At 43.0% G+C, this 22,540-nt stretch overlaps 1 protein-coding gene across 1 annotated transcript in view; it reads right to left on the bottom strand.

Annotated features, from left to right (window-relative positions):
- The window catches only part of DNER (delta/notch like EGF repeat containing), a 299,213-nt gene that overhangs the window by 116,624 nt on the left and 160,049 nt on the right, over positions 1-22,540 (bottom strand). Inside the window, exon 5 of the mRNA XM_021682968.1 lies at positions 19,236-19,381. Within this exon, the coding sequence (XP_021538643.1) occupies positions 19,236-19,381 (146 nt within the window). The remainder of the gene's footprint in view (positions 1-19,235; positions 19,382-22,540) is intronic.

Below are 22,540 nucleotides of genomic sequence, written 5' to 3' on the forward strand. Positions count from 1 at the left end.
CTCTGGTTGCTCTGGGTCTCTCCTTAGGTCGGTCCTGGAGTGGCAGCTTTTGTCTTTTTAGGGATGAGCCATTGAGGACTCAAGACCCTTGTCACCATTTGATACCCAAAATCTGGAGATGGGGAGACAGTCCACCTACTGTGTGATGTCCACCTTAATGACAGGTGTCCTGCCAGACACACTCGGGTGTGTGGTCCTCCTTTCTTCTCTCCTTCCCCTTCCCTGTTTCCCTGTTTCTCCTCATGCCCTTTGAACTCCTCACATAGGTGGTCGATTACATTCATGGGCCATGGCTAACCAAAGTGTGTGTGCCCCACTTCCAATCTTTAGCATCTGAGGGTCTCCCTGTGTACATGTACATCTAACCCGGCTTTATTTTCCCATCGGACCTATAATTCTTCTTTGCCTCTGTCTTCCCATCTGTCTTCCTCTTCTATAGGTTGTTGTGTAGTTTATGTACTTTTGTAGATAGGCTCAAATCCAATCCAAGAGAGAAATGGGGAACAAAGAAGCAAAACACAGAAGAGCTGATCTAAGGGATCAGTTCAGCCTTCCTTATGGAAGGTAAAAGCAATTTATCAGCCCCTTGCTCTCCTATTGAAATAAGAATGTATCATAGGTAAAATAATAGGTATCATAACCTAAACTCTAAAAGTTTTGTCTTAATTATATAATCTCTGAGACCATAGAATTTGACTAAAAACATTTCCTCAGTATTCGGAGAGGAAAAAAAAAAACTATCTTTTCATTTTATTGTCAAAGATTTTATTCAGAGTTCCTGATCTAATGAATGCATTTCTTACTTTATTGAATTTACATGGACACACATTGAAGTAAAACCAGCAAAGGTGGGAAGGCCCTAGCATTCATTTTAATTAAATCTTATCTCATTAAACATTTGCTGCTTTCATCATTTTAATACTGAACAAAAGGCAGGTTATATCTAATAAATGTGTTTCTCCAAGATAATTAGAAAAGAATCATTCTAATAATTTCCAGGAAAAGCTCAACAAAATATCTAACTTAGGGTGGCAAAAGAATTACTTAAGTTCACAGGCATGACGAATCTTGCTTGCCTTCAAACTATTTTTATTAATCTATAATATTCACATGAAACGATCTCTTCTATGGTATAGTTTAATCCTCCAAGTTCGAGTAAGAAAGAAAAGTCTGCATACAGGTTTTGAATATAGGAACATGAACACTGCTCATATCTTCCTTTCAAATTTTTTGGTCAATGTATCAGATTTTAACCATTTTGACACTGGTAGTTTCTTTTCTAATGCACGTATGACTCTTAGAATAAGATACCGGATTCAGGTTCTTTCTTCGGGGAAAAAAAAAAAAAAAAAGTCGTACTTAATTCCCCAGAGCCTCAGTATCCCCAATGATGGGATAGGGTGATGAAATGTGCATGTCAGAGGACTGTGGGCTCTGGAAGCCCTTGGGCTAAGCATAGATCCATATAAGTGCTGGAAAAAAACATTAAGTTCTTGGGCACCTGGGTGGCTCAGTCGGTTAAGCATCTACCTTCAGGTCAGGTCACAATCCCAGGGTTCTGGGATCGAGTCCCGCATCTGGCTCCCTGCTCAGTGGGGAGTCTGCTTCTCCCTCTACCCCTACCTCCTGCTTGTGATCTCTCTCTCTCTCTCTAATAAATAAATAAAATCTTAAAAAAAACCCCATTAAGTTCTCTTCCTCTTTCATGTGCATACTGCCAATACACCTTATCATGTGGCTGCCAAACACGACAGTCCTGTGTGGGAATCAATCTTCAACACTGTTTCCTAATTATAATTTTTAGATGCTCATGTTGGAAAGGGAAAAAAAAAAAAAAAAACTCTATTAGCTGGCCCAAATTCCTGTCTTCTCTGAGGGATGCATAAATGGGCTTTTGCTATGGAATAGGGCTCCAAGTCATTTATGTCAACAGATGAGTGCTTCTAGAGCTTCTCAGGCTCCCCTAAAACAAAAGTAGTTTTGTGTATTTAGCATAACATCTGTCTCAGACGATTGGCTCAAATGACACCAGCCTCCCCTGTTTCTAAACTAGGGAAAAATGAAAACCAAACAACAGGGCTCAGATTTGCTAACAAATCTCACCTCCCCAAACCCAGCTCCTGTTCTCATATCCAACACCTAGAATGATCTATGATTCTCTCTCCTACTAAAACCAACCCCTTAGAAAACTAAGTTACTCCCGTTTTAATGACAGAGAAAACCTTAGTGTGATACCATTTTAGGGACATTTGCATTTAAATAGGAAATCAGTCCTTTATTACACAGGAATTAAGCTCAAATAACAGGTTTCCAAGCATCCCTCCAGGCTGGTGTGTCAAGAAAATTGAGGATGAAAGGACCTTCCTGGACATCCTTGAATCTTACACCAGCGCAGCAACCGCCCCCCCCACAGCCCACTGCCTTCCATCCAACAGCATGGGCAACTACAGTGAACCAATGTCAAGTTTCTTTTATTTTTTTTAAAGCATTTTTTAAAAAATCAAGAATTTTCGGTTCAGAAGTAAAGACCTTCCTAATAAAAATTTAAAAATAAATTTATCTCTTCTCACTAACACTGGCTGATAACCATGGTTTTTCTTATTTTTTAGAAGACCCTTTAACAAGGTTCTCTTTGGAGAACAAGTACATATTCATGAGTATTTCTGGCTAAAAGTGATATTTGTCAACAATTTTATTTTTTTAACTGCAAAATTAAAAATACACGTAGCTAAGCCGCACTTCAGAACGACGGGTAAGAAGTAAGGCAAACAACCAACTGCCCATTTATCTGTGGCCAACGCACCAACTCTTGTCATAGCACAGGTCTTAAAAACAAAACAAAACCAAAAAAAAAAAATGCTAGTGTATAGAGGACACGCTCGTGACTTGGATTCAGAAATTCTAGCATCCACTTTCTCCCAACAATTATCCTTTAAAATTGGAACTTTGAGAGGGAAATTAAACATGAGTCTGGCCCCAAACAATTTCCACTACAGTCAATTAAAGTCAGCCGTGCAGGCCAGAAGTGTTCCTGGGTAGTTCAAAAGAGGATGAGTGGAGGCAGAAACTTCCAAGGATAACAGGGTTGGAGGGCCAAGTGCAACAAGGACCACAGGAAGGAGGCTGGTGATGGAGGTACAATGCCATTTTTATTGGCGGGGGACCATAGATGCCATCTTTTATTTGTAAAGGACTTTACAAAACACTTCCACACAAATGATCTCATGTCAGATTCCACTAGGATGTTTGCCAGCACCTATCTGGAACCTGGGCTAAGCCCCAGTCTTGCACGTGCCTCGGCTCAGTGACATGGCCACTGTCTGTGGCTTGGTGACATGAACACTGTCATCATTCCCATCGTTGGGATAAGGTCCATCTCCTTAATGGCCTCCCAGCTCCCTGTTAAAACCCCTGGCTTTCACGGGTGCTAATTGCACATTACTGTGATTATAAGGCTCTGGGGAATTAAGCAACTCTGTTTCAGTAAGTGCCAGAGTCGGACCTTGACCTCTGATCCGCCTCCATGTCCCCGGCTGCCACAGAGCCACGAAGGCTCATACTTCATCAGCCTGGTCTGGACCAATGTGGAAGTCCACACTGACCTTGTTTGGACCAAGTACAGGGACTGCTCTCCTCAAACACATGGGTATTTGCTGTCACCTTGAATTTGCTCTCCAGCTAGATGACAAAAACGATGCCTTCAGATGCTCCCTACTGATCGAAATGCAGCTGAATATGAGTGTCTTTGGAAGTACTATAACATTTTGAAATTTCAGCCCTTACTGAAAACTGTAAGTTAATTCCCGAGAGTCTCTATATCCGCATCCAAAAATTTGGGTGAAGAAAATGTCCACGTCCCAGGGCTGTGGTCAGTGGAAGATCCTTTCTACCAGGATTCAGCAATGCAACTGATGTCTCCATCCTGTGAATTTCAACCAAGCTGCATTTAATGGAGTATATTTGATTAAAGTGCAAAATGAATTGTTCTTTCGGTAGAAAACGGAAGTGCAATATTACACTAATCTAAACATGGAAGCCCATTCTTATTCCATTTGTATTTATTTTAGCAACCTGAAAGAGCCCTGTAGGCAAAAGTCATTTAATCTGGCAGCTATTTCTGATTTTACGTATCACAACATAATACCTTTTTTTAATCCCCCTAAATTTCCCATGTGTAAAGAAACCCCCAAAGTAGAGCAGCAAGCTTTGGTTGAAAAAAATCAGTGAAAATAATTCAAGCTTGGAGAGAAGTGATCGGATTCCAGGACGAGTTCCCACAGTCTGTGACCTTGGCCAGTGGGGCAGCCTCGCCCTTAACCCAATCCAAGTTCAAGCCAACCACGACCTTTGCCATTCATCTTGCTGAAGGCTCTCTTTCCGTTCCAGACACCTACAGACTTCCTCAGCACGTGGCTGCATCATCACTTCAACGGGGTATTTTCATGACATATAAGTCGTTCTTTCCATATTTCAGTTTCTACTGAACTTTAATGTCCCCTGTGTTAATTTGCTTGATTTATACGACTTCATTCGACTCTCTGTCACTGACACCATTGGATGGTGATTACCTATGCTACTTTGCTTACCAGCTCTTAAATATATACCAGATTAAACCAAGACCAGATAATGACAAAGAAAAAGGACATAGGTAAAATGTGATGAAGAAAGCATGTAAAGAAATGAAAAAAAAAAAAAAAGCTAGTAGGAAAGAAAAACCAAAATCATTCTAGTGAAGTTAGGAAAGTAGTTATTGAATTACAATGAAGAGAGAAAAAGCAAAAATTTTTAAGTTTTTCTACAGATATAGAGCTAAACACACATGCATCATTATTTATGGAATGTATAAATGGTACTCTATAAGCTGCTCAGCATTTCCTGTTTTCACGTGCTTCATTTTCCCACCGTTTCCTGCCAAAATCTTGTGACTGCAAAAATAAGATGTATAAATGACGGTTCTGGTGTCCTACATAATTAATGACCTTTCTATTCTGGAAAACTCTGGAACATTCTACTTTTGCTAGGGCCTCTGCACATCCCAGAAGCCTGTCACACCAGCATCCTCTGTGCCCTTCCCGCCACACTTAAGCCCTAAATGAGATCTCCCTGCATATATCATAGAGTCACCTCTATCTAAGGTTAAGACACAGCTTGAATTTTCTGCCCAGAATCATGTGGAAACCATGTACAGTCGTATAGAGGAGGGTCCTTGCCTTCACGACGATGGCCCCTGGAGGCCTGCAGTAACGTCCCTCTGTATGTCCATTACTGAGCACCTGCTGGATTCCAGGGAGAGCCTGCTCCTTCCCTTCTTCCCCTCTTTCTCCTCCGCTCCTTATTGACTCGGAAATATCCTATTTAGCTTCAGAATTACTAAACTAGAAATTCTCCACCGCTGTGAACGTGGGAAAGACTAATGTTGGCAGCTCCATTAAATGCTGATCTGAGCCTCCAGTGCCCATTACAGGAAAGGAAGTTGAGTACAGAGTGAGTTCACTGTTGCTGATGAGTAATAGACAGGCAGGTTTGGCCCAGTTTTCCTGGGGTTATTCTTAGAGGACCAGGAAAAGACAGTCTGCAGGAAGAAACCCACATGATGGTTCATGATGGTCTGACAGGTGTTGGGGTGATGCCTGACCTGCCCCTTTGTCCTGGAGGTGGTAGCTTCCTGGCCAATTGGCAGTCAAGGCAGTATCAGGGGACCATCTCTTCTAAACCCATTTACCTTACATTCCCTGGAAATAAACAAGGCTGGCAAACGATACCCCGGGATTGAGCGGGTAACTCAGACCTGATTCTGCCCTGAACAGAATTCCCATATGACCCGGAGACTCCATTCCTTACGTAGACACTCAGAAAAACTGAAAACAGAGACTCAAATACTCGTGCACGCGTGTTCTTAGCTGCACTATCACAATAGCCAAAAACAAACTGAATGTCCATCAATAGTAAACAGATAAACAAATTCTGGCATGGCCATACAATGGAATGTTATTCAACCATGAAAGGAAGGAAGTACAGACACTGGGAATAACACGGATGAATTGGAAGATGCTATGTGGAGCGAAGGAAGCCCGTCCTCAAAGGTCACAGACTGTAGGATTCCGTTTATATGAAATAGCGAGAATAGGTTAAGTCCCTAGAGAGAGAGGCAGACCGGTTGTCACCAGGGGCTGGAGGCAGGAGTGGGGAGTGACTGCCACACCGGGACACATTTCCTTTTGGGGTGACGAAATGCCCTGAAACTAGATAAAGGTGTTATCAACCAAGAAAAGAGGCAGAGCTAAAATAAAACAAAAGCATTTATTTGGGGTCTCAGAATTGCAATTTGGAGAGTACAGATTTCTGGTAGCAATCCAAATTGTACACCCCCACCCCCCGCCCCCCACCCAGGGAACAAAAGTCAAGGGGTTTTAAAGACAAAAGGGAATGTCCGTCTATGTAGTTTACAAAGAATTTTGATTGATGTTGGCAGAAAACTCATCTAAACAGAGTATAAGTGGTCTCTAAGGTTATCGCTAAGCAAAATCTCTTACTGTAGCAGGGTTCAGGCGTGCAGGCTGAGTCCCTGGAATATTTGCGGTGTGGCCCAGCTCAAAAGCTCCTGCTTCCACCGCTGAGGACAGTGAGGATGTGCACAAGGCCCACCTCCTTAATGGCTTCCTGGCTCCATTTTAAACCCCTGGACATACGTGACCATCTCATTCCACCTTTCACAGGTGCTAATTACACATCATTGTAAGTGGACTAAATGCCCCCCTGAATTGTTGACCTTACAATGGTTACTTCTGTATCTTAGGAATTTCATCTCAATTAAAAAAAAATTGTTTTAAAAATTCTATCACCCCCTGTGCCTGACGTCACTTGCCTCAGAGAAGGACACTTTCCTCTCCTTCTCTGAAGCCCTCCTGTATCTCTCCTGATTCTATCCCCTCCAGGATCTTCATCCATTAGTTATGCCCCACGGACCGCCCTGCCTCATCTTCTAACTGCCTAGTTCTGGCCGATGTCAATACGTCAATGCGATGCATCCTTACCCTAGAAGCAAACACTCTTCCTTTGATTCAATTTCCCACTTAGAGCACCATCCACTCTCTCCTTCCCTTCGGTGCCAAGTTTACCAAAAAGGCAAGGCACACTGCTTACCCAAGCTCTTCCCTGCTGCCTATAATCCGACTTCCTCCCCACACCAGCGCTGTCCTTCCTACAGCAAGATCCTGGGGTAAATTCTTGCCTCTTCTCCCAGGAAAGCAGGCTGATTGATGTTCTGAAAAGCAATCTGCTCCATTTTCTTGTTATTGTTACTACCTGAAGAGCTTGCAACAATGTTTAATAGAAAGGTTGGTTTTAACCACTTTAGATTTCTGTGATTGTCATTGGCCTGCTTTCATTAATCTTTTTAACGGGATTAGGAAATGCTCCGTTTGTTTTTGATTTGGCTCTTTGCAGAGGCTGACAGGGAAGAAAGAATGGACAAAGAGGCAAGGGAAGGGACTCTGCCTCGGGGACCCCTGTGTGCACCGGGCTGCTGATCTCAAGGTAGGCATGGGTATGGGTGGAACTGGTCTGAGACTCTGGGGGTGAGGGTCAAGAGGCAGACAAAAATGAGGACTTGTCAAATTGGCCTTCAGCAAAGTGACCTAGAGCTGTTACAAAGAAGACATTCAGACAATCACCCCAGAGGAGAGACAAAAGTTACAAAGTGGTTTTCAAGGTCACGGACAGAAAAGCTGACCTTTCAAAACCAACCTGGAGGTGGTCAGAAAAATAGGTTAAAGGTGCAGAAAGTAAAGAGAGTCCGAAGAGAAAGGTTCAACGCCAAACCTGGACCATGGCAGGGCTTCCTGGACATCTGAGGGGAGGGGCCTGAGGCCCTTTCAGGGGGTCCACGAGGCCAAAACTATCTTATAATAATATTAAAATGTGATGTGTCTTTTTCACTCTATTGAAATTGGTACTAAAGATGCAAAGCAAAGGTGAGAAAAACTGCTCCTGCCTTCACACAAATCAAAGCAGAGACTTTGTGGCAGCAATCAATGCCTCTTCACTGTCATCAGGCATTTGCTAGGGCAAAAAATGCTAGTTTCACTTAGAATGTCCTTGATGAAGACATAAAAATTTAAAATTTTATGAAACTTTAACCCTTGAGTGTACAACTTTTTGACGTGCTCTGTAACAAAATGGGAGGTATGCATAAAGCACTCCCACTGCACCCCCCAAGGTCAGGAGCTGACCTCAAGGAAACACAGAGCACAGTTGTTTGAGTCGTGCACTAGCTCACTTTTCACGGAACACCTTTTTTCCTCAAAACAGTGACTGACAAACTAGAGTTATTCAGACTTGGCTATTCAGCAAATATTTTCTCTCAAATGAATGAAGTGACCCTGTCATATCAAGTAAAACAACCATTAGTTTGTGTTACCAGGGATAAAATTTGAACTTTTCAGGAAAAATTAGAATTTTGGGAAATTTTTATCTTCCATTATGAACTTGACCAATTAATTCCCAATACTTCAAGACTTTCCTGGTGAGACTGGGTGGTAAAATTAACCACCCATGTGATTTTTTTTTTGTTAACATATAATGAAATGTGTCAACTTTGGAGAGCTCTGTATAACTCCAGTATTTTCCAAATGACCAATGTGTGAAGTTATAAAAACCTATTTAGGGGTAGAAGATCCAAAATGTAAGACATATCAATGAATGGCTAACAGTACAGGAGTTCATTGATATGGTTTCAAATTCTCACATTCAATTAACCTTTAAGAATTTGCCATTTATCAAATTTTAAAGTATTACAAGAAAAATATCCAAAATTATCAGCTATTAAAACACTCCTCCATTTTCTAACCAACTATCTGTTGAGGCTAAATTTTCTTTGTACACTTCAATCAAAACAACACATTGTAACAGACTGCATGTAAAAGCAAATGTAAAAATCCAGCCGTCTTCCTTTAAGCCAGATATTACAGAGATTTGTTAAAATGAAAACAGTGCTTCTTTTCCCACTAAATTCTTTCTGCTTTGAAAAATGTAATTACTTTTTGGGGTGCATGGGTGGCTCAGTTGGTTAAGCATCTGCCTTCAGCTCAGGTCATGATCTCAGGGTCCTGGGATTGAGTCCCGCATCAGGTTCCCCGCTCGGTGGGGAGTCTGTTTCTCCTTCTCTTTCTGCCCCTCCCCCCGCCTGTGTGCTCTCTCTCTCACAAATAATAAAATCTTTTTTTAAAAAAAGAAAAATATACTTTTTACTTAAAAGGTGTTAATTTATGTTACAATGCAAAGATGGATTTACTAATTAAATGAAATAATATTTTTAAATTCCTCAGTTTTAATTCAATGTGATAAATATCAATAGATATAACCCAGCAAACCAAAGCTCTTTGGGGTCCTCAGTATTTCCTAAGACTATAAAGGAACCATGAGACCAAAAAGTCAAAAACCACTGGGCGAGGTGAAGCCACACTGTTTTGTAACTAAAACCACAAACACCCCACCCAGGGGACAAATCCTCCAGCAAGTCTATAACTCGGCAGGCAGAAAATGGGGCCAAGCTCTGAAGAGAAAGCACCAGGAGCACCAGCAGGGAGCTATTTTTGGACAGAAGGACCAGGAGATCTCCACTAATACCATGAAGAACCCCCCCCCAACTCTTGCCTGCCATGAAGACATTAGTCACACACCCAGAGCCCACTGGTGTGTCCCTTCAGTTTGGGGAAGTTGTACTAACTTACCCCTAACACAGGACTTTCATTCTGAATCCACCTAACACTCCACAACTCAGAAGGATAAGCTGCAAAGCCAGAAGCAATTCTTAAAACCTAAGAGGATGTCACAGAAGGAACAGGGCAAATTTCATCATCAAACTAAAGCTCTAATCTCCTCAGACTTTAGGGCAGAAGATGAGTCCATTTATACCAACACTGTCTTCAGAGCAGCTGCTCAGAACAGAAAACCATGGTGGGGAAACAATCAAAGGGGTTTTTTACCCCCTCAAAATCTGAAAGTAGCAACCTGCCTCAAATGGGCACTGGCTAAATATTTAATTAGAGGCTGAGGAGGGTGAGGTAGTTGGGGTGTCCGGGAAGATGTGGGCATCAGGCAAGGCTCACGTTCAGTGATTTCCAATGCCAGTTTCTGACTTGCAACACCAGGAAAGCAGGGACCTGCCCTTCATCCTTGTTTTATCAGAGTGAAGCCCAGTGCCTGATACAAAGAGGTGCTCCTGACAAATGAGGGAACAAAAAATGTGAAAAAATAAATGAATATCCAAGATGAAGAGTGGAAGAAACTCCTTTTGTTGTGAGCAAGCACAGCTAATGGTTTCAGATCCCTAAAGAAGAGTGACAATGTGCCGCCCCACAGGATGCCCTCCCCAGAAACAGCCGGTTAGCAGCCTCGTTCCTGGAGGCTCACGCTCAGCTCGCTGACTTATGGGGTGTAAAGTAGGATATGAGGATGAGTGGTTTTAGGGAGAGGAAAGCACCAAGTTCCAGAGTGAGGATTTCCTTCTTGTGGGCATAAAAATCTAGCCAGAGCCTTCTTTTTGTGTTCTACAAGTTATCAACTAAAATCTAAGAATGCTAGTTATCTGTCTCCAATACAGAGTTATGAAATTAGTATCTCTCCTCTTGGTAAAGACCAAGAGTTGTAACCCACAGAGTGCAAAACTCGGGGGCTGAGAAAAACACCTGTTCCAGGAACTTATTTATCATCCAATCATACAATCAGAAGTTTATAATTCCTGCAGATCTAATTACTGCATGATGACTATAGTTAATACAGTATTGTATATTAAAAGTAGATCTTAAAAGTTCTCATCAGGAGTAAAAAAATTTGTAACTAAGTGAGGTGATGGATGGTAACTAAACTTACCAGGGTGATTATTTCACAACATACACCTGTATCAAATCATTACATTGTACTCCTAAAACTAATGCAATGTTATATGTCAAGTGTATCTCAATAAAACTGGGGTTGGGGGGGAAGTAATCTAAAACAAAGAACAGTGCCCAGGCTATATGTAAAGGGTCAGAGGCCACACCTATAGGGATTTTCTCTTTCCTTGCTTTCCTGGGTTCACCTGTATTCTGATTTTCTCAAAGTTGGATCTAGAAGAAGAGAGTCCCAGAGAGCTTAGTCCCCTGTATGATGTATGCCTTTGGCTTAGGTCATGATCCCAGGGTCCTGGGATCAAGTCCTGCATCGGGCTCCCTGCTCAGTGGGGAGTCTGCTTCTCCCTCTCCCTCTGCTCTTCCCTTCCTGCTCATACATGCTCTCTCTCTCTCAAATAAATAAAATCTTTAAAAAGAAAAATCACCTCCACTCTCAATTCTTTGACCCTGGAAATGTCACCAGTGATATAATCCTCACCCTAATATATTTGGGATGCCAACAACAAGGCCTCTACAACTGTCTGCTAGCAGGAGGAGATACATTTCAACCTTCTGGAAAATGCTAACACCAAATAGAACCATGATGAAACATCTATCCTTTGGGACATAAATTTATAATTATTTCTTTAAATCATTTAAAGTAGACTCAAATACACTGTCCTGTTTTTGTGTAAGCAATAATAGGATCATCCTCTGTTTTATAACATGAAAGCTTTTTAATTACATTAGTACCAAGAATTATAATTCAGACATGAGTCAATGAAATTCTCAACAGGCTTATCCTTGACCACTAAAAACGTAACAACTGGGATGCACTCACTTTTATGATCTCTGTGCTTAATGTGTTTCTAATAATTATTATTCTATTTTTATTATCCATAAAAGTACTTTCTCTGTCAGAGGTCCACAATGCAGTTTCTGCAAGGAAAATCTGCAGGACAGATCACCCGTCCCTTATTAGCAAATAAAGGTATCTCAGGCACCTTCGTTATGACATTAAGTCCAAAGCATCTATTCTCCAGCTCAAAAATGTTTAATGAGCATTGTCAAGAAGCTCTTTATTCAGTCAAGAAAAAGCCCCGCCTCCTTAGAACAATTTCTTAGAATAAAGTTGTCTCTTTTCTCTGTAACGCTACTAACCACTGCTTCATCAAGTAGTTTCCATCCACTGCTCCTCTCTGACCCTCTCCTGCTGTGTTTCGTTCCCTACTTACAGGAGAGGTGCCCCCACGGTGCAGGCAGCCCATGGGGACCTAACCCCGCCACACACTGAACAGAACGAGCAGAAAGCAGCTCTACGTCTTGCTTGCCAACTGCTATTTCGATGCCGAGGAGGATACAGCGAACGCCCTTCCTCTGATTCTTTGATGGGCTTCCTGGTCTACCCAATCCCTCACCCCATTTCTTTCTCAGAACCCTACCAGGTCCCAGGCTTTTTGCAAAGCCTCACTAGGGCCTTTGCACTTACACTGATGACGGTGGGAAAATGAGCTCTTGGAGAAGTGATGAATGAAAGAATACGACATCTACTCCTGCCCTCTGGCACGGTGCTACTTCCTAACCTAAAGAGGCGTTCGTTCACAGTTTCCAACCAACAGGAGGATGGCATCAAAGAGCCCATTGGTTCAAATTATTCTGACCTATTTCTTTTTGAAATGAGAGGAAAAGGATTGGCAACATTGCTCAAAATATCCCTAAGGGGTTACTACAACATTCTGGGTCACACTGTCCGTGGGATGGCTTTAGATCAGAGACTGTTTTCCAACTTATTAGTTTATGAAACCAAATTCACCATGTCCTTCCCATGCTTCCATAACCAAACATATAATTCAAATTATAACATCTAACTCGAAACTCAGAGATTTGATTTTCCATCATATTCTTGTTCTTTTATTTATTTTGTTCATTCGGTTCATAGGCAGTTTTTGAGCATGTCTTATGCAGAAAGCCCCCTGCTGAGTTGTTACAATGGATACAGAAGGAACCAAATAGGCTCTAACAGCAAGGAACTCACCATCTGAGACTCCACTGGGAAGCTCCCTGTGATCCCATATCTGAGTCAGGTATTTCTCTGAGCCTCCAAAAGGCACCTGCAGATCCCTCCCATGGCACACATGGCCCTGTGCTCTGATCCATGATTCATCCAGCACCCCACCCCACAACCGTCCAACTCCTTCTCAGAGGCCACGTCTTAGCTGACTGAATGTGTACTCACCAACACCTGGGGCAGGACCAGGCACCGGACAGGTAATAACTCTGCAGAGAAGTGCATGCAAATAATAATGCACATAAAGAAATATAAGCATAAATCAAAAGTCAAGTGTCTCATTAGAAAACTAAAATGTCGGGGCACCTGGGTGGCTCAGTCATTGGGCATCTGCCTTCGGCTCACGTCATGATCCCAACGTCCTGGGATCGAGTCCCGCATCGGGCTCCCTGCTCCGCGGGGGGCCCTCTTCTCCCGCTCCCTCTCCCACTCCCCCTGCTTGTGTTCCCTCTCTCTGTCAAGTAAATAAATAAAATCTTTAAAAAAAAAAAAAAAAGAAAAGAAAACTAAAATGTTGCCAGGCTTGAGAGAGGGAGCTTGCTGCAGGGGGTAGGGACAAATTTCAGAAGGAAGGTTTGGGGCTGAGCCTAAAATATAGTTAGGAAAGTGGGAGGGCAGGAGGCAGAGGGCTGGAGTAGGGGTGGTGCAGCAGCTAAGCATGCCAGATGGAGGGAACAGCATGAGCAAAACCACAGGGAGCTGAAGGAGGAAGCAGGGGGATGCACGGATAGTGAGGGGAGCTGAGGTTCAAGCTGGAAAGGACGTTCATGCATGCAGCTCAGGGCAGGCTACTCACTTTGCCCTGGGAATGAGATCTGAAATAAGCAAACTTCAGAAATGGGAACTTGTTGGGAGCCCTAATAAAGAGACACATCCTTGAAAATACGAAAAAATATATATATATAAGGCAGACAGACTCCTGGAAGAATAGTGTCTCCTACCCAGGCCACATGGGCTCTAGAACAAGGACAGAGGATGTCATCAAGCCAGGGACAAAGCAGCCAGTTAAGGTCAGTGACTTATTTCTAATAAACCAACCCTAACCAGAAGAACTCAGCTGTGAAAACACTAGGACTTCCTGGAGCTTGAGCCTTCGACTTCCAAGAGTAGGGAGGGAGGTAACAGAAGGTTGGGAACTTTCAGGAGCCCAACATGCTAGTGCTCTTCTCATGGACAGGCCGACATCTGGAGAGAGAATTAAGCCACAGCCTCCAGAAGGGCTTGGGAATGGCTCTCAGACATGATGCCAAATCATTTATCTCTCAAAACAAAGTCTGAGTAGGTAGCTCCAGTATCCAATTCAAACAGCCTCAGGATGATAGATTCCCAATGCAAGAACTAGAGAGAATCCTAAGGAACCTCCTAAGAATGGAGACCTGACCCCACTTACTTATCAATACAGACCAGGGCCAACACATAGGAATGCTTTGAGATAAGTATTGAACTATTATATCACCTATCAGCATTTCTCTTTATTAATTCCATGTGACCTTAGCATTATGAACAATGAAATCCTTAAATAAAAAGATGTTGTATATTTGCTTTAGGGAATCAGCAAAAGTAGGGAGATGGTAAGCTCTGCTCCTGAGACTCTACTTCCAGAATGATATTCCATAATCTACTTTCACCAAATCACCTGGCTGACCAATGAAAGGCATCATAATCTGAGTGAGGAGCTTGGAATATGACCTTTTTGTCAGTGCCTCAAGCAAATCTTAGGCAAACTAAAACTTTAAAACTATTCCTTTAACTTTGTGGGTAAGGAACAACACAATTGGGCAGAAAGGAGGCAACAGTGAATCTGAGAAAAAATAGAATCTTGTGATGATTAATTTTATGTGTCAACTTGGCTGAGCCATGGTGCCTAGATATTTGGTCAAATAATATTCTGGATGTTTCTGTGAGGGCGTGTTTGGATGAGACTTACATTTAAATCGGTGGACTTTGAGGAAAGCAGTTTACCCCCAGAGGGTGGGCCTCGTCCAATCAGTTGAAGGCCTGACGAGAATGAGAAGCTGACCTCCCCTGAGCAAGAGAGAACTCTGCAGCAGACGGCCTGCAGATTTCATCGCCAACATCAGCTCTTCCTTGTTCACCAGCAGACACCTTTGTACCAGAGCTGCATCTCTTTCCTGAGTTTCCAACTCACTGGCCTCCCAGTCAGATTTTGGATTCACCAAGACTCCACAATGAGTGGAGTTACAATGAGCTGATTCCTTAAAATAAATCTCCTTAATTCATATATAGAGGATAGGATAGAATATATATATCCTGTTGGTTCTGTTCCTCTGAGAATCCTAATATACAACCCTTGCACTTGAGAGACAGGGTCCATGAAACCTAAGTGGATCTAAGAAAGCTTAAGGCCCATGCCAGCGAAGAGCCTGGACACTTACCTTTAATATATTTAGGGAATTACCAAATAGACAGCAGCCAAACTTGGTAACAGAGTTCAAAGAGAAGCAGTGACCACAGTCAATTTTTTTTTTTTGATAAGAAGAAAAGATCAGAATCAACCCTTGTAACAAAAGCAGTTTTCAAAAACAGAGAGCTCCTTACTGTGTTACAGGAAACATATAAAAAGACTGGATGGCTCAGGAGGTTTAGCATCTAACTCTTGATTTTAGCTCAGGTCAAGATCTCAGGGTCATGGGATCGAGCCCCACATCAGACTCCATGCTCAGTGGGGAGTCTGCTTCTCTCCCTCTCTCTCTCCATCTCCGTCTACCCACCCCCCACTTGCACATGCTCTCTCTCGTTCTCTCTAAAATAAATAAAGAAATCTTAAAAAAAAAAAAAAACTTTCTGAGGATGGAGTGCTCTCTAAGAGTGGCAAGCTAGAGCTTTACTGCAGACCACCCATCAGCTTGGAATTGTGAAATCGCCTCTGGCCAAAGTACATCTGCCAGAAAAAAGCTCCATTACCAAATGAGAGTAGTATGGGAATCAGAGAATTGCTCTTATTTTGATGGATGATCTAATAAAAAGATATAAAAGTGATTAGAAACAATCACATTAAACCACCAAGTAGAGTTCTTTTTGTTTTGTACTACAGAGTGGATTCTTGCATTGGGTGGAAGCCTGGACTACATAACTTCTAAGTTTAGGAAACCGTACAAAGAAGGAAACCTGATAGCAACAGTCTTTTATGGCCAGCGAACTATTTTCAAGTCACCACGACAGCCATGACAACAATCACAAAAAGCCCCGGGAAGTCACGTAGACTCAAAAAAGAAGAGCCAACTTTCCATTCCTAATCCTGCCACAGGTAGTGCAACTCCTGCCATGTTTTTGTGAATGGGAGGACTGGCTTCCAGATGGTTCTCTCCAAGATAACAATGTTGCAAGTCTATAAATGGCCATGGTAATTCCAGCCTAGGCATTTGCTTAGCATCACCGGGGGTAATTAGAGTGGCTCAGGTTAAGACGACTGGCCACAATTTCCTTCAGTTCACTAAAGGTAAATGCAGGCTTTGAGAGAAGCAACAACAGAGGCTTTGCACACCTGTGTGGTACGGGGGGTCAGGGGAAAAGGGGGTGGCGGGGCACTCAGAGCTCTTCAAAAGAGCTGGTACCCACAATGAAGCTGTACCTCCTCCAAAATGACCTGCTAAATTTAGCATGGATTCTTCAGGAAGGCTTTTGAGTCCTTTTTGCATGAAAAACAAAGCACTTTGGCAAGGTTTGCCAAGTTACCTGCTAGGTGCTAAATGCTTCAACTGCCTTTTCAATGAGTTAATTCTATACCACCAGGCAGAGCCTCTTAGCAAGAGTTGCCATGCAGATGACACCCATGCAGAGGAGGGGTGTAAGCCAGCGACGTGCATGTTTTAAGAAAACATGCTGGGGGTGCCTGGGTGGCTCAGCTGGTTGAGAGTCCAACTCTTGGTTTTGGCTCAGGTCATGATCTCAGGGTTGTGAGATCGAGCCCCATGTTGGAGAGAACCATCTGGAAACCAGTCCTCCCATTCACAGCTTAGAGCCTGCTTAAGATTCTCTCTCTTCCTCTCCCTCTGCCCCTCCCCACCACACATGCATGCATTCTCTCCCTCTCTCTGTCTCAGAAAAACAAACAAAGGGGTGCCTGGGTGGCTCAGTTGTTAAGCGTCTGCCTTCGGCTCGGATCATGGTCCCGGGGTCCTGGGATCGAGCCCCGCATTGGGCTCCCTGCTCCGCGGGAAGCCTGCTTCTCCCTCTCCCACTCCCCCTGCTTGTGTTCCCCCTCTCACTGTGTCTCTCTCTGTCAAATAAATAAAACTTTAAAAACAAACAAACAAAAAACAAATCATGGTGACTGCTGTATGGCTAAAAAGTTTCCTCAGATGGGTTATCCATTGTAAGAGAAAGCACACAAGGAAACAACCACTGTGTCAGTCCCAAATTCCAAGAACAGCCCTCCCTTCCTCGTTTCAGTAATTTCTCTTCCACCACTCTTGTCTTTCTCAGGGCTAATCAGGCCCCAGAAGTGTTCACTGGGAATAATAAGGATGAATTTGGGGAATACCGGTGTGTCTCCTCTTCGCACTTGGAAGGTCTGATGCTCTTCCAGCTGAATGGTTGTCTTTCCTCGGGCTTGCATGCTTCCTCTCTTCGGGAACATCCTTATCAAATAAGCTCCCCCACTGCTTCCTCATCTTCTCTCAGGTTCTATACCCTCCTCAGCCTTGACTGTCACAGCAGAACACTCAATATTCTTTACTTCTTTTTCCCCCCATAAAGTAAATTGATAAATGAAGCTTTCCCTCAGGAAAGAGAGAAAATTGTCCAAGCTGGCCAAGCTGGAAGAAAACCGTATTCACAGGACAGGCTTGGCTTTGTAAAAGAAGTCCCAGGCTCTGCCTCTGGCTTCATGCCAGGCACCATCCCCTGCCCTGGGGGTTTCATTCTGGCTTTGGTTTACATTCGTGTTCCTTTTCAAAGATTTAGCAGAAATTCTTGTTCCACTACTCTCTTCGGGCATTTTGCCCCCTGCAGAGGATATCTCACCAGAAAATGGTATATTTACCCCACCGCAAATTGTACACTTAACACATCAAAATCATGGGTTTTCCAGGATGACCCGAGCAACACTTGAAAGCATCTTCCAACACCTCTCCGACCGTTGCCCCCCTCCCCACTGCACCAAGTTCACACCACTATAACCAGAGGCACTGATATTACCGTAAGGAAGCTTCACCAAAGAAAGTTCACCTGTGCTACCCTTAAGATTGGTCTAAAACTGGGGCACCTGGGTGGCTCAGTCAGTGAAGCATCTGCCTTTGGCTCAAGTCATGATCTCGGGGTTCTGGGACCGAGCCCCATGTCTGGCTCCCTGCTCAGCAGGGGAGTTTGCTTTTCCCTCTCTCTCTGTCCCTGCTCCTGTGTGCTGTCTCTCTCTCTCTCAAATAAATAAATAAAATTTTTTAAAAAATTGGTCTGAAACAAACTATGCTCTTTTGGGACTTGGGGGACCCACTTCACTTTGCACGAACTCCAGTGGACAAATGTGCAGAACAGGGAGAGGGTCAAGGAGGCCTGTGCTCTAACAGAACAGGCCCCCTTGTAAGGGGTGAGTCTCCCTCTCCTGGGATGCTGGGAGGAGCCCAAGTCCACCTGCAAAAGCTGTTTTAACGGAACCCTCCACCGGGGGGAGTGGGTCTCAGTGGCCAGAGTCCCCTACTGGTCTGCCTCTTAGACTTCTGTCACTCAGCAGAGAACAGGAGGAGGAGCTTACCCTGTCCCTGCCCCTGCCCCAGGCTCATGTGACCTGAGCCCTAAAGAAGAAGGGGCACAGGACTCAGGCCCGCCATAGCATTGATGACGCTGGTCCGCAGAGGTCAAAAATAAAGTCAGCCTTCTCGACCCAGCCTCTTCTCTGTTCCTTCTCATCCTTCCCTCTTGCTTCTGTTACCAGCACAAGGGAAACGCAAAGTCTGAGGAGAGGATGATGTAATGACTGGGAAATGAAGGCCTCCGCTTACCTTTTCTGTCGGACATTGATCTTGATTCTGCCACCACCAGATAAAATGACTATTTTTTCTCAAAGCATCTCTACTTTACACCAAAACAAAATCTCGCACTGCACAGACTTATTATCATTACTTTAAAAGTTATACAGAAATTGGGTGTCCATAGGCTGCACACTAATGTATAATTGAAACCAGAAATTTGAAGGGCTTTTTCAGCAAATGCACTTGTTCTCTCCCCTTTCGTTCTTGATAGATAGGCATAGATAGATATTGATAAGTATTGATATACAGATAGAGATACATATTTACGTAAATACAGCTTTTAAAAGCTCCCAGGTATCCCCTTACCTCTGATGGCTTCGTGGTACATTTTCCTTTTCCAGAACACTCCATGTCATTTGCATGGCTCTCCCCCTGCACACAGGTGCTGACCTTCACCACCAGAGTTAGGCGCAAAGCCACAATAGATTTAGTAACAGAATCATTCACAAAACCTAAAAAAAAGGGGGGGGGAGACAATAGGAAATATAAAGTAAAACTTCACCAACATTCTTTCTACAAGACTATGAGTTTATTTTCTGCAGCATTCAAGTCTGATGAATAAAACAAAATGTAATATTAGGCAAAGAAATAAAGCATGTGACTAGTGGCCATTCAGACCTCTGGCCTTTCAAGAAAGGCCAAGCGTCATGACAAATATCTAAGGCCCACGGAAGAGGAGACCAGGCCCTCGGTCATCGCATTAGATGCTGTTGTTCTGTTACTGCTCATCTCTTCTGAGGACCATTTTGTCTCTCAATTCCATCCCCGCATTAGCATCTTAGAATTTACTGGTTTTGAGCCCATCTTCTCCCAGGGGGCCACCTGCTCACCCCTCCTGACTCTTCCTCCTCCTGGCTACTTTGGATAGTGACAAGCACTAAATATCTCCCGAGGCCACCCCCCATACCAGCCTGCCTGAGTGGCTCTCAGTGTCCTGACAGGTGGGTAAGCAGAACAGGAACACATTCAATGATGGGCTTACTGATAAATAGCATACTTCATCATCGGTCTGACTGCATGGTATCAATTAAGTTATGTGATTTAACTATCTAATAAAACAGGGCCAATCATAGTTGAAGATTGATTGAACTATCACTGATGTGTCATATTTACCACCAAATGATCTTGCAACTACGGCAGCTACTTGTACGTAGGAGTAACAATAAATGTGGAAAAAAACAGACCCTCCAACTGAAATGAAGAAATAATACCGTATCTTGCATCAATAATATAATTATTTCACTAAGAGAGTGTCTCTTTTTTCTAACAAGAATATTCATTTATTTATGTATATTTTTTCATTTTTAAATGAACAACCTATAATTAACATATCTATTATCCAGGAGACAGACTCCCACATTCCCCATAAAAGGTGCTTAAGACAAGGTGGTGAAAGTGATTCTAGACATGATGCCTCTCTGAGCCCCAATTTTCTCTTGTGTTAGGGAAGGAAAATAACCGCAAAATAGGGTGACCATAGAATTTATCCTCAAAACTAGGACTCTTTTCCAATCAAAATGGGAGTGCTTTTATGATTGCAAGTGGACACAGGCATAAAGTGAGACTGTTTCAAATAATGGGACAAAATGGTCACCCTCCTCCTCATGGCCTGAGGAGCACCCAGAGATCAGGAATCTGCAAAGTGTCAAGTATTACATTAATGCCAGGGTTGTTTTTAATAGGCAGATGACAGATTCGAAACAGCAATATAAGATTTAATTCAATCCACAAGCTTTAAGGTTATGATGGATGTTAAAGCAAGTCACAGTGCAGAGGAGACACCCTTCAACTTCAATTTGTAATCAGGAGACGAATGTCTCTTGGTGCCTCGGTAAAGACAGGTACTGCAAGTCTCACAAGCAGTGGTATTTTACACCCACAGAGAGCCAATTGCTTTCTTCCTAAGATTTCCTACTGAAAACTTGATCATTCGTTGGCTTAGGGACAGAAGGAAAGCATGGCTCCAGTGAAGGCACTTCCTCTTTAGAGTTTTATACTTCCTCTGTCATGGCTCCGCACTCTGGAGACGCCTCACGCCACCTCCCAGCTGCCTTCACTCATGCCTGGCTCACCCCAACTCTGTAAACGGTTGCCTGGAGTACCCCTCCTCTCCCAACATTATAGCTTGGATCTCACCTTACTCCTGAGCTTTTCCTCAACACTCCACCCCCACTCCAAGCTCTGCCATGTCCACCTGTGCCCGAGGACACACTCTCGTGTACAGGTCCCTGGTTATTCTCTGTCTCAGATGCTTTCTTATCTTCCCACCTTTACTGAAGCTTCCTTAATGGCAAGGGACAAGTCTTCGAGAAGTGGTTGGTAGGAAGGCAAGAGACGGGTACATATATGGCCAAAGCAGCAAAGATAATTCCCTGGGAGGACTTTCCAAAATGTCCTGTCATCCAACATGTCGACTTTAAAAAAAGCAATCACGGGCGCCTGGGTGGCTCAGTTGGTTAAGCGACTGCCTTCGGCTCAGGTCATGATCCTGGAGTCCCTGGATTGAGTCCCGCATCGGGCTCCCTGCTCGGCAGGGAGCCTGCTTCTCCCTCTGACCCTCCCCCCTCTCATGTGCTCTCTGTCTCTCTCATTCTCTCTGTCTCAAATAAATAAATAAAATCTTTAAAAAAAAAGAAAAAAAGAAAAAAAGCAATCACTCGAATGCATAAATTCCTGTTTACTAAAAAATAGTTGCTTATCAATTTATGATTAACCATGATAGAAAAATGGAGCCTGGAACAATGGTAGGATGCTACCAGATTTCTTATTCTAAAAGATATTTTTACACGTAAAATAATGGAGGTAAAATCAGATATCAGAATTTATAAAGGTGTCTTTTTGTGTCTTTGCTTTGTTCTCCAGTTTCATATTAAATTATTGTTAAAAACTATATCGCCTGCCTACTTACTAAGCATTTAAATCACAAAATGCTATGTAATTCCATAGAAGAGGCCTCCCTCTGAAGGTTATTTTAAAAATTCTATTCAACTATTAAATTTACTTAGCCAGTAGTAATTCAAATGAATGGGTAGTTAAAAATATGCATGGTATAGTTTTCTAGATAATTTGCTTCCATTTCCTCAATGAACATTTACTGATCTCACATCTACAAACCAGGCACTCACTTAGATTCCCAGATTACAAAGATGGCACACTCTTTGTTTCTATTGCACCCAACTGAGTCAAGAGCAGTGATCCTTAACCAGTTTTGAAACCAGAAGCTTCATAATTTCGCAGGGGCTTTTTCCAAGTACATACTGCCAGGCTCCAACACAAGTGCTTTGGAAGCAATGGTTTGGGATGGGCCTTTGGCAGGCGTGTTTTTAAAAGACTCCCTAAGCAATTCAAACATTGTTTCCAGTTAAGAACCACTGGCCTGGTAGAAAAACTAATCAAGGAACATAAGTAATATTATATCACCTGGAATTAGAGGCATGCATTTGAGCCTCTGAAAGCACATTTTACACATCTATTTTTGAAAGTCTAGGTGACTCTGTGTTATTTAGACAATCTTTATACTCTCTAGCTCATCATAAGTCTCTAAAGTTCTTGGAGACAACTCTGATAAAGGTTTCTATATTAGCTTTATTTGCTCCATAAGACTATGAGTA

Source organism: Neomonachus schauinslandi, chromosome 3 (assembly GCF_002201575.2).
Source record: "Neomonachus schauinslandi chromosome 3, ASM220157v2, whole genome shotgun sequence".
In the NCBI taxonomy this organism is placed as follows: Eukaryota; Metazoa; Chordata; class Mammalia; order Carnivora; family Phocidae; genus Neomonachus; species Neomonachus schauinslandi.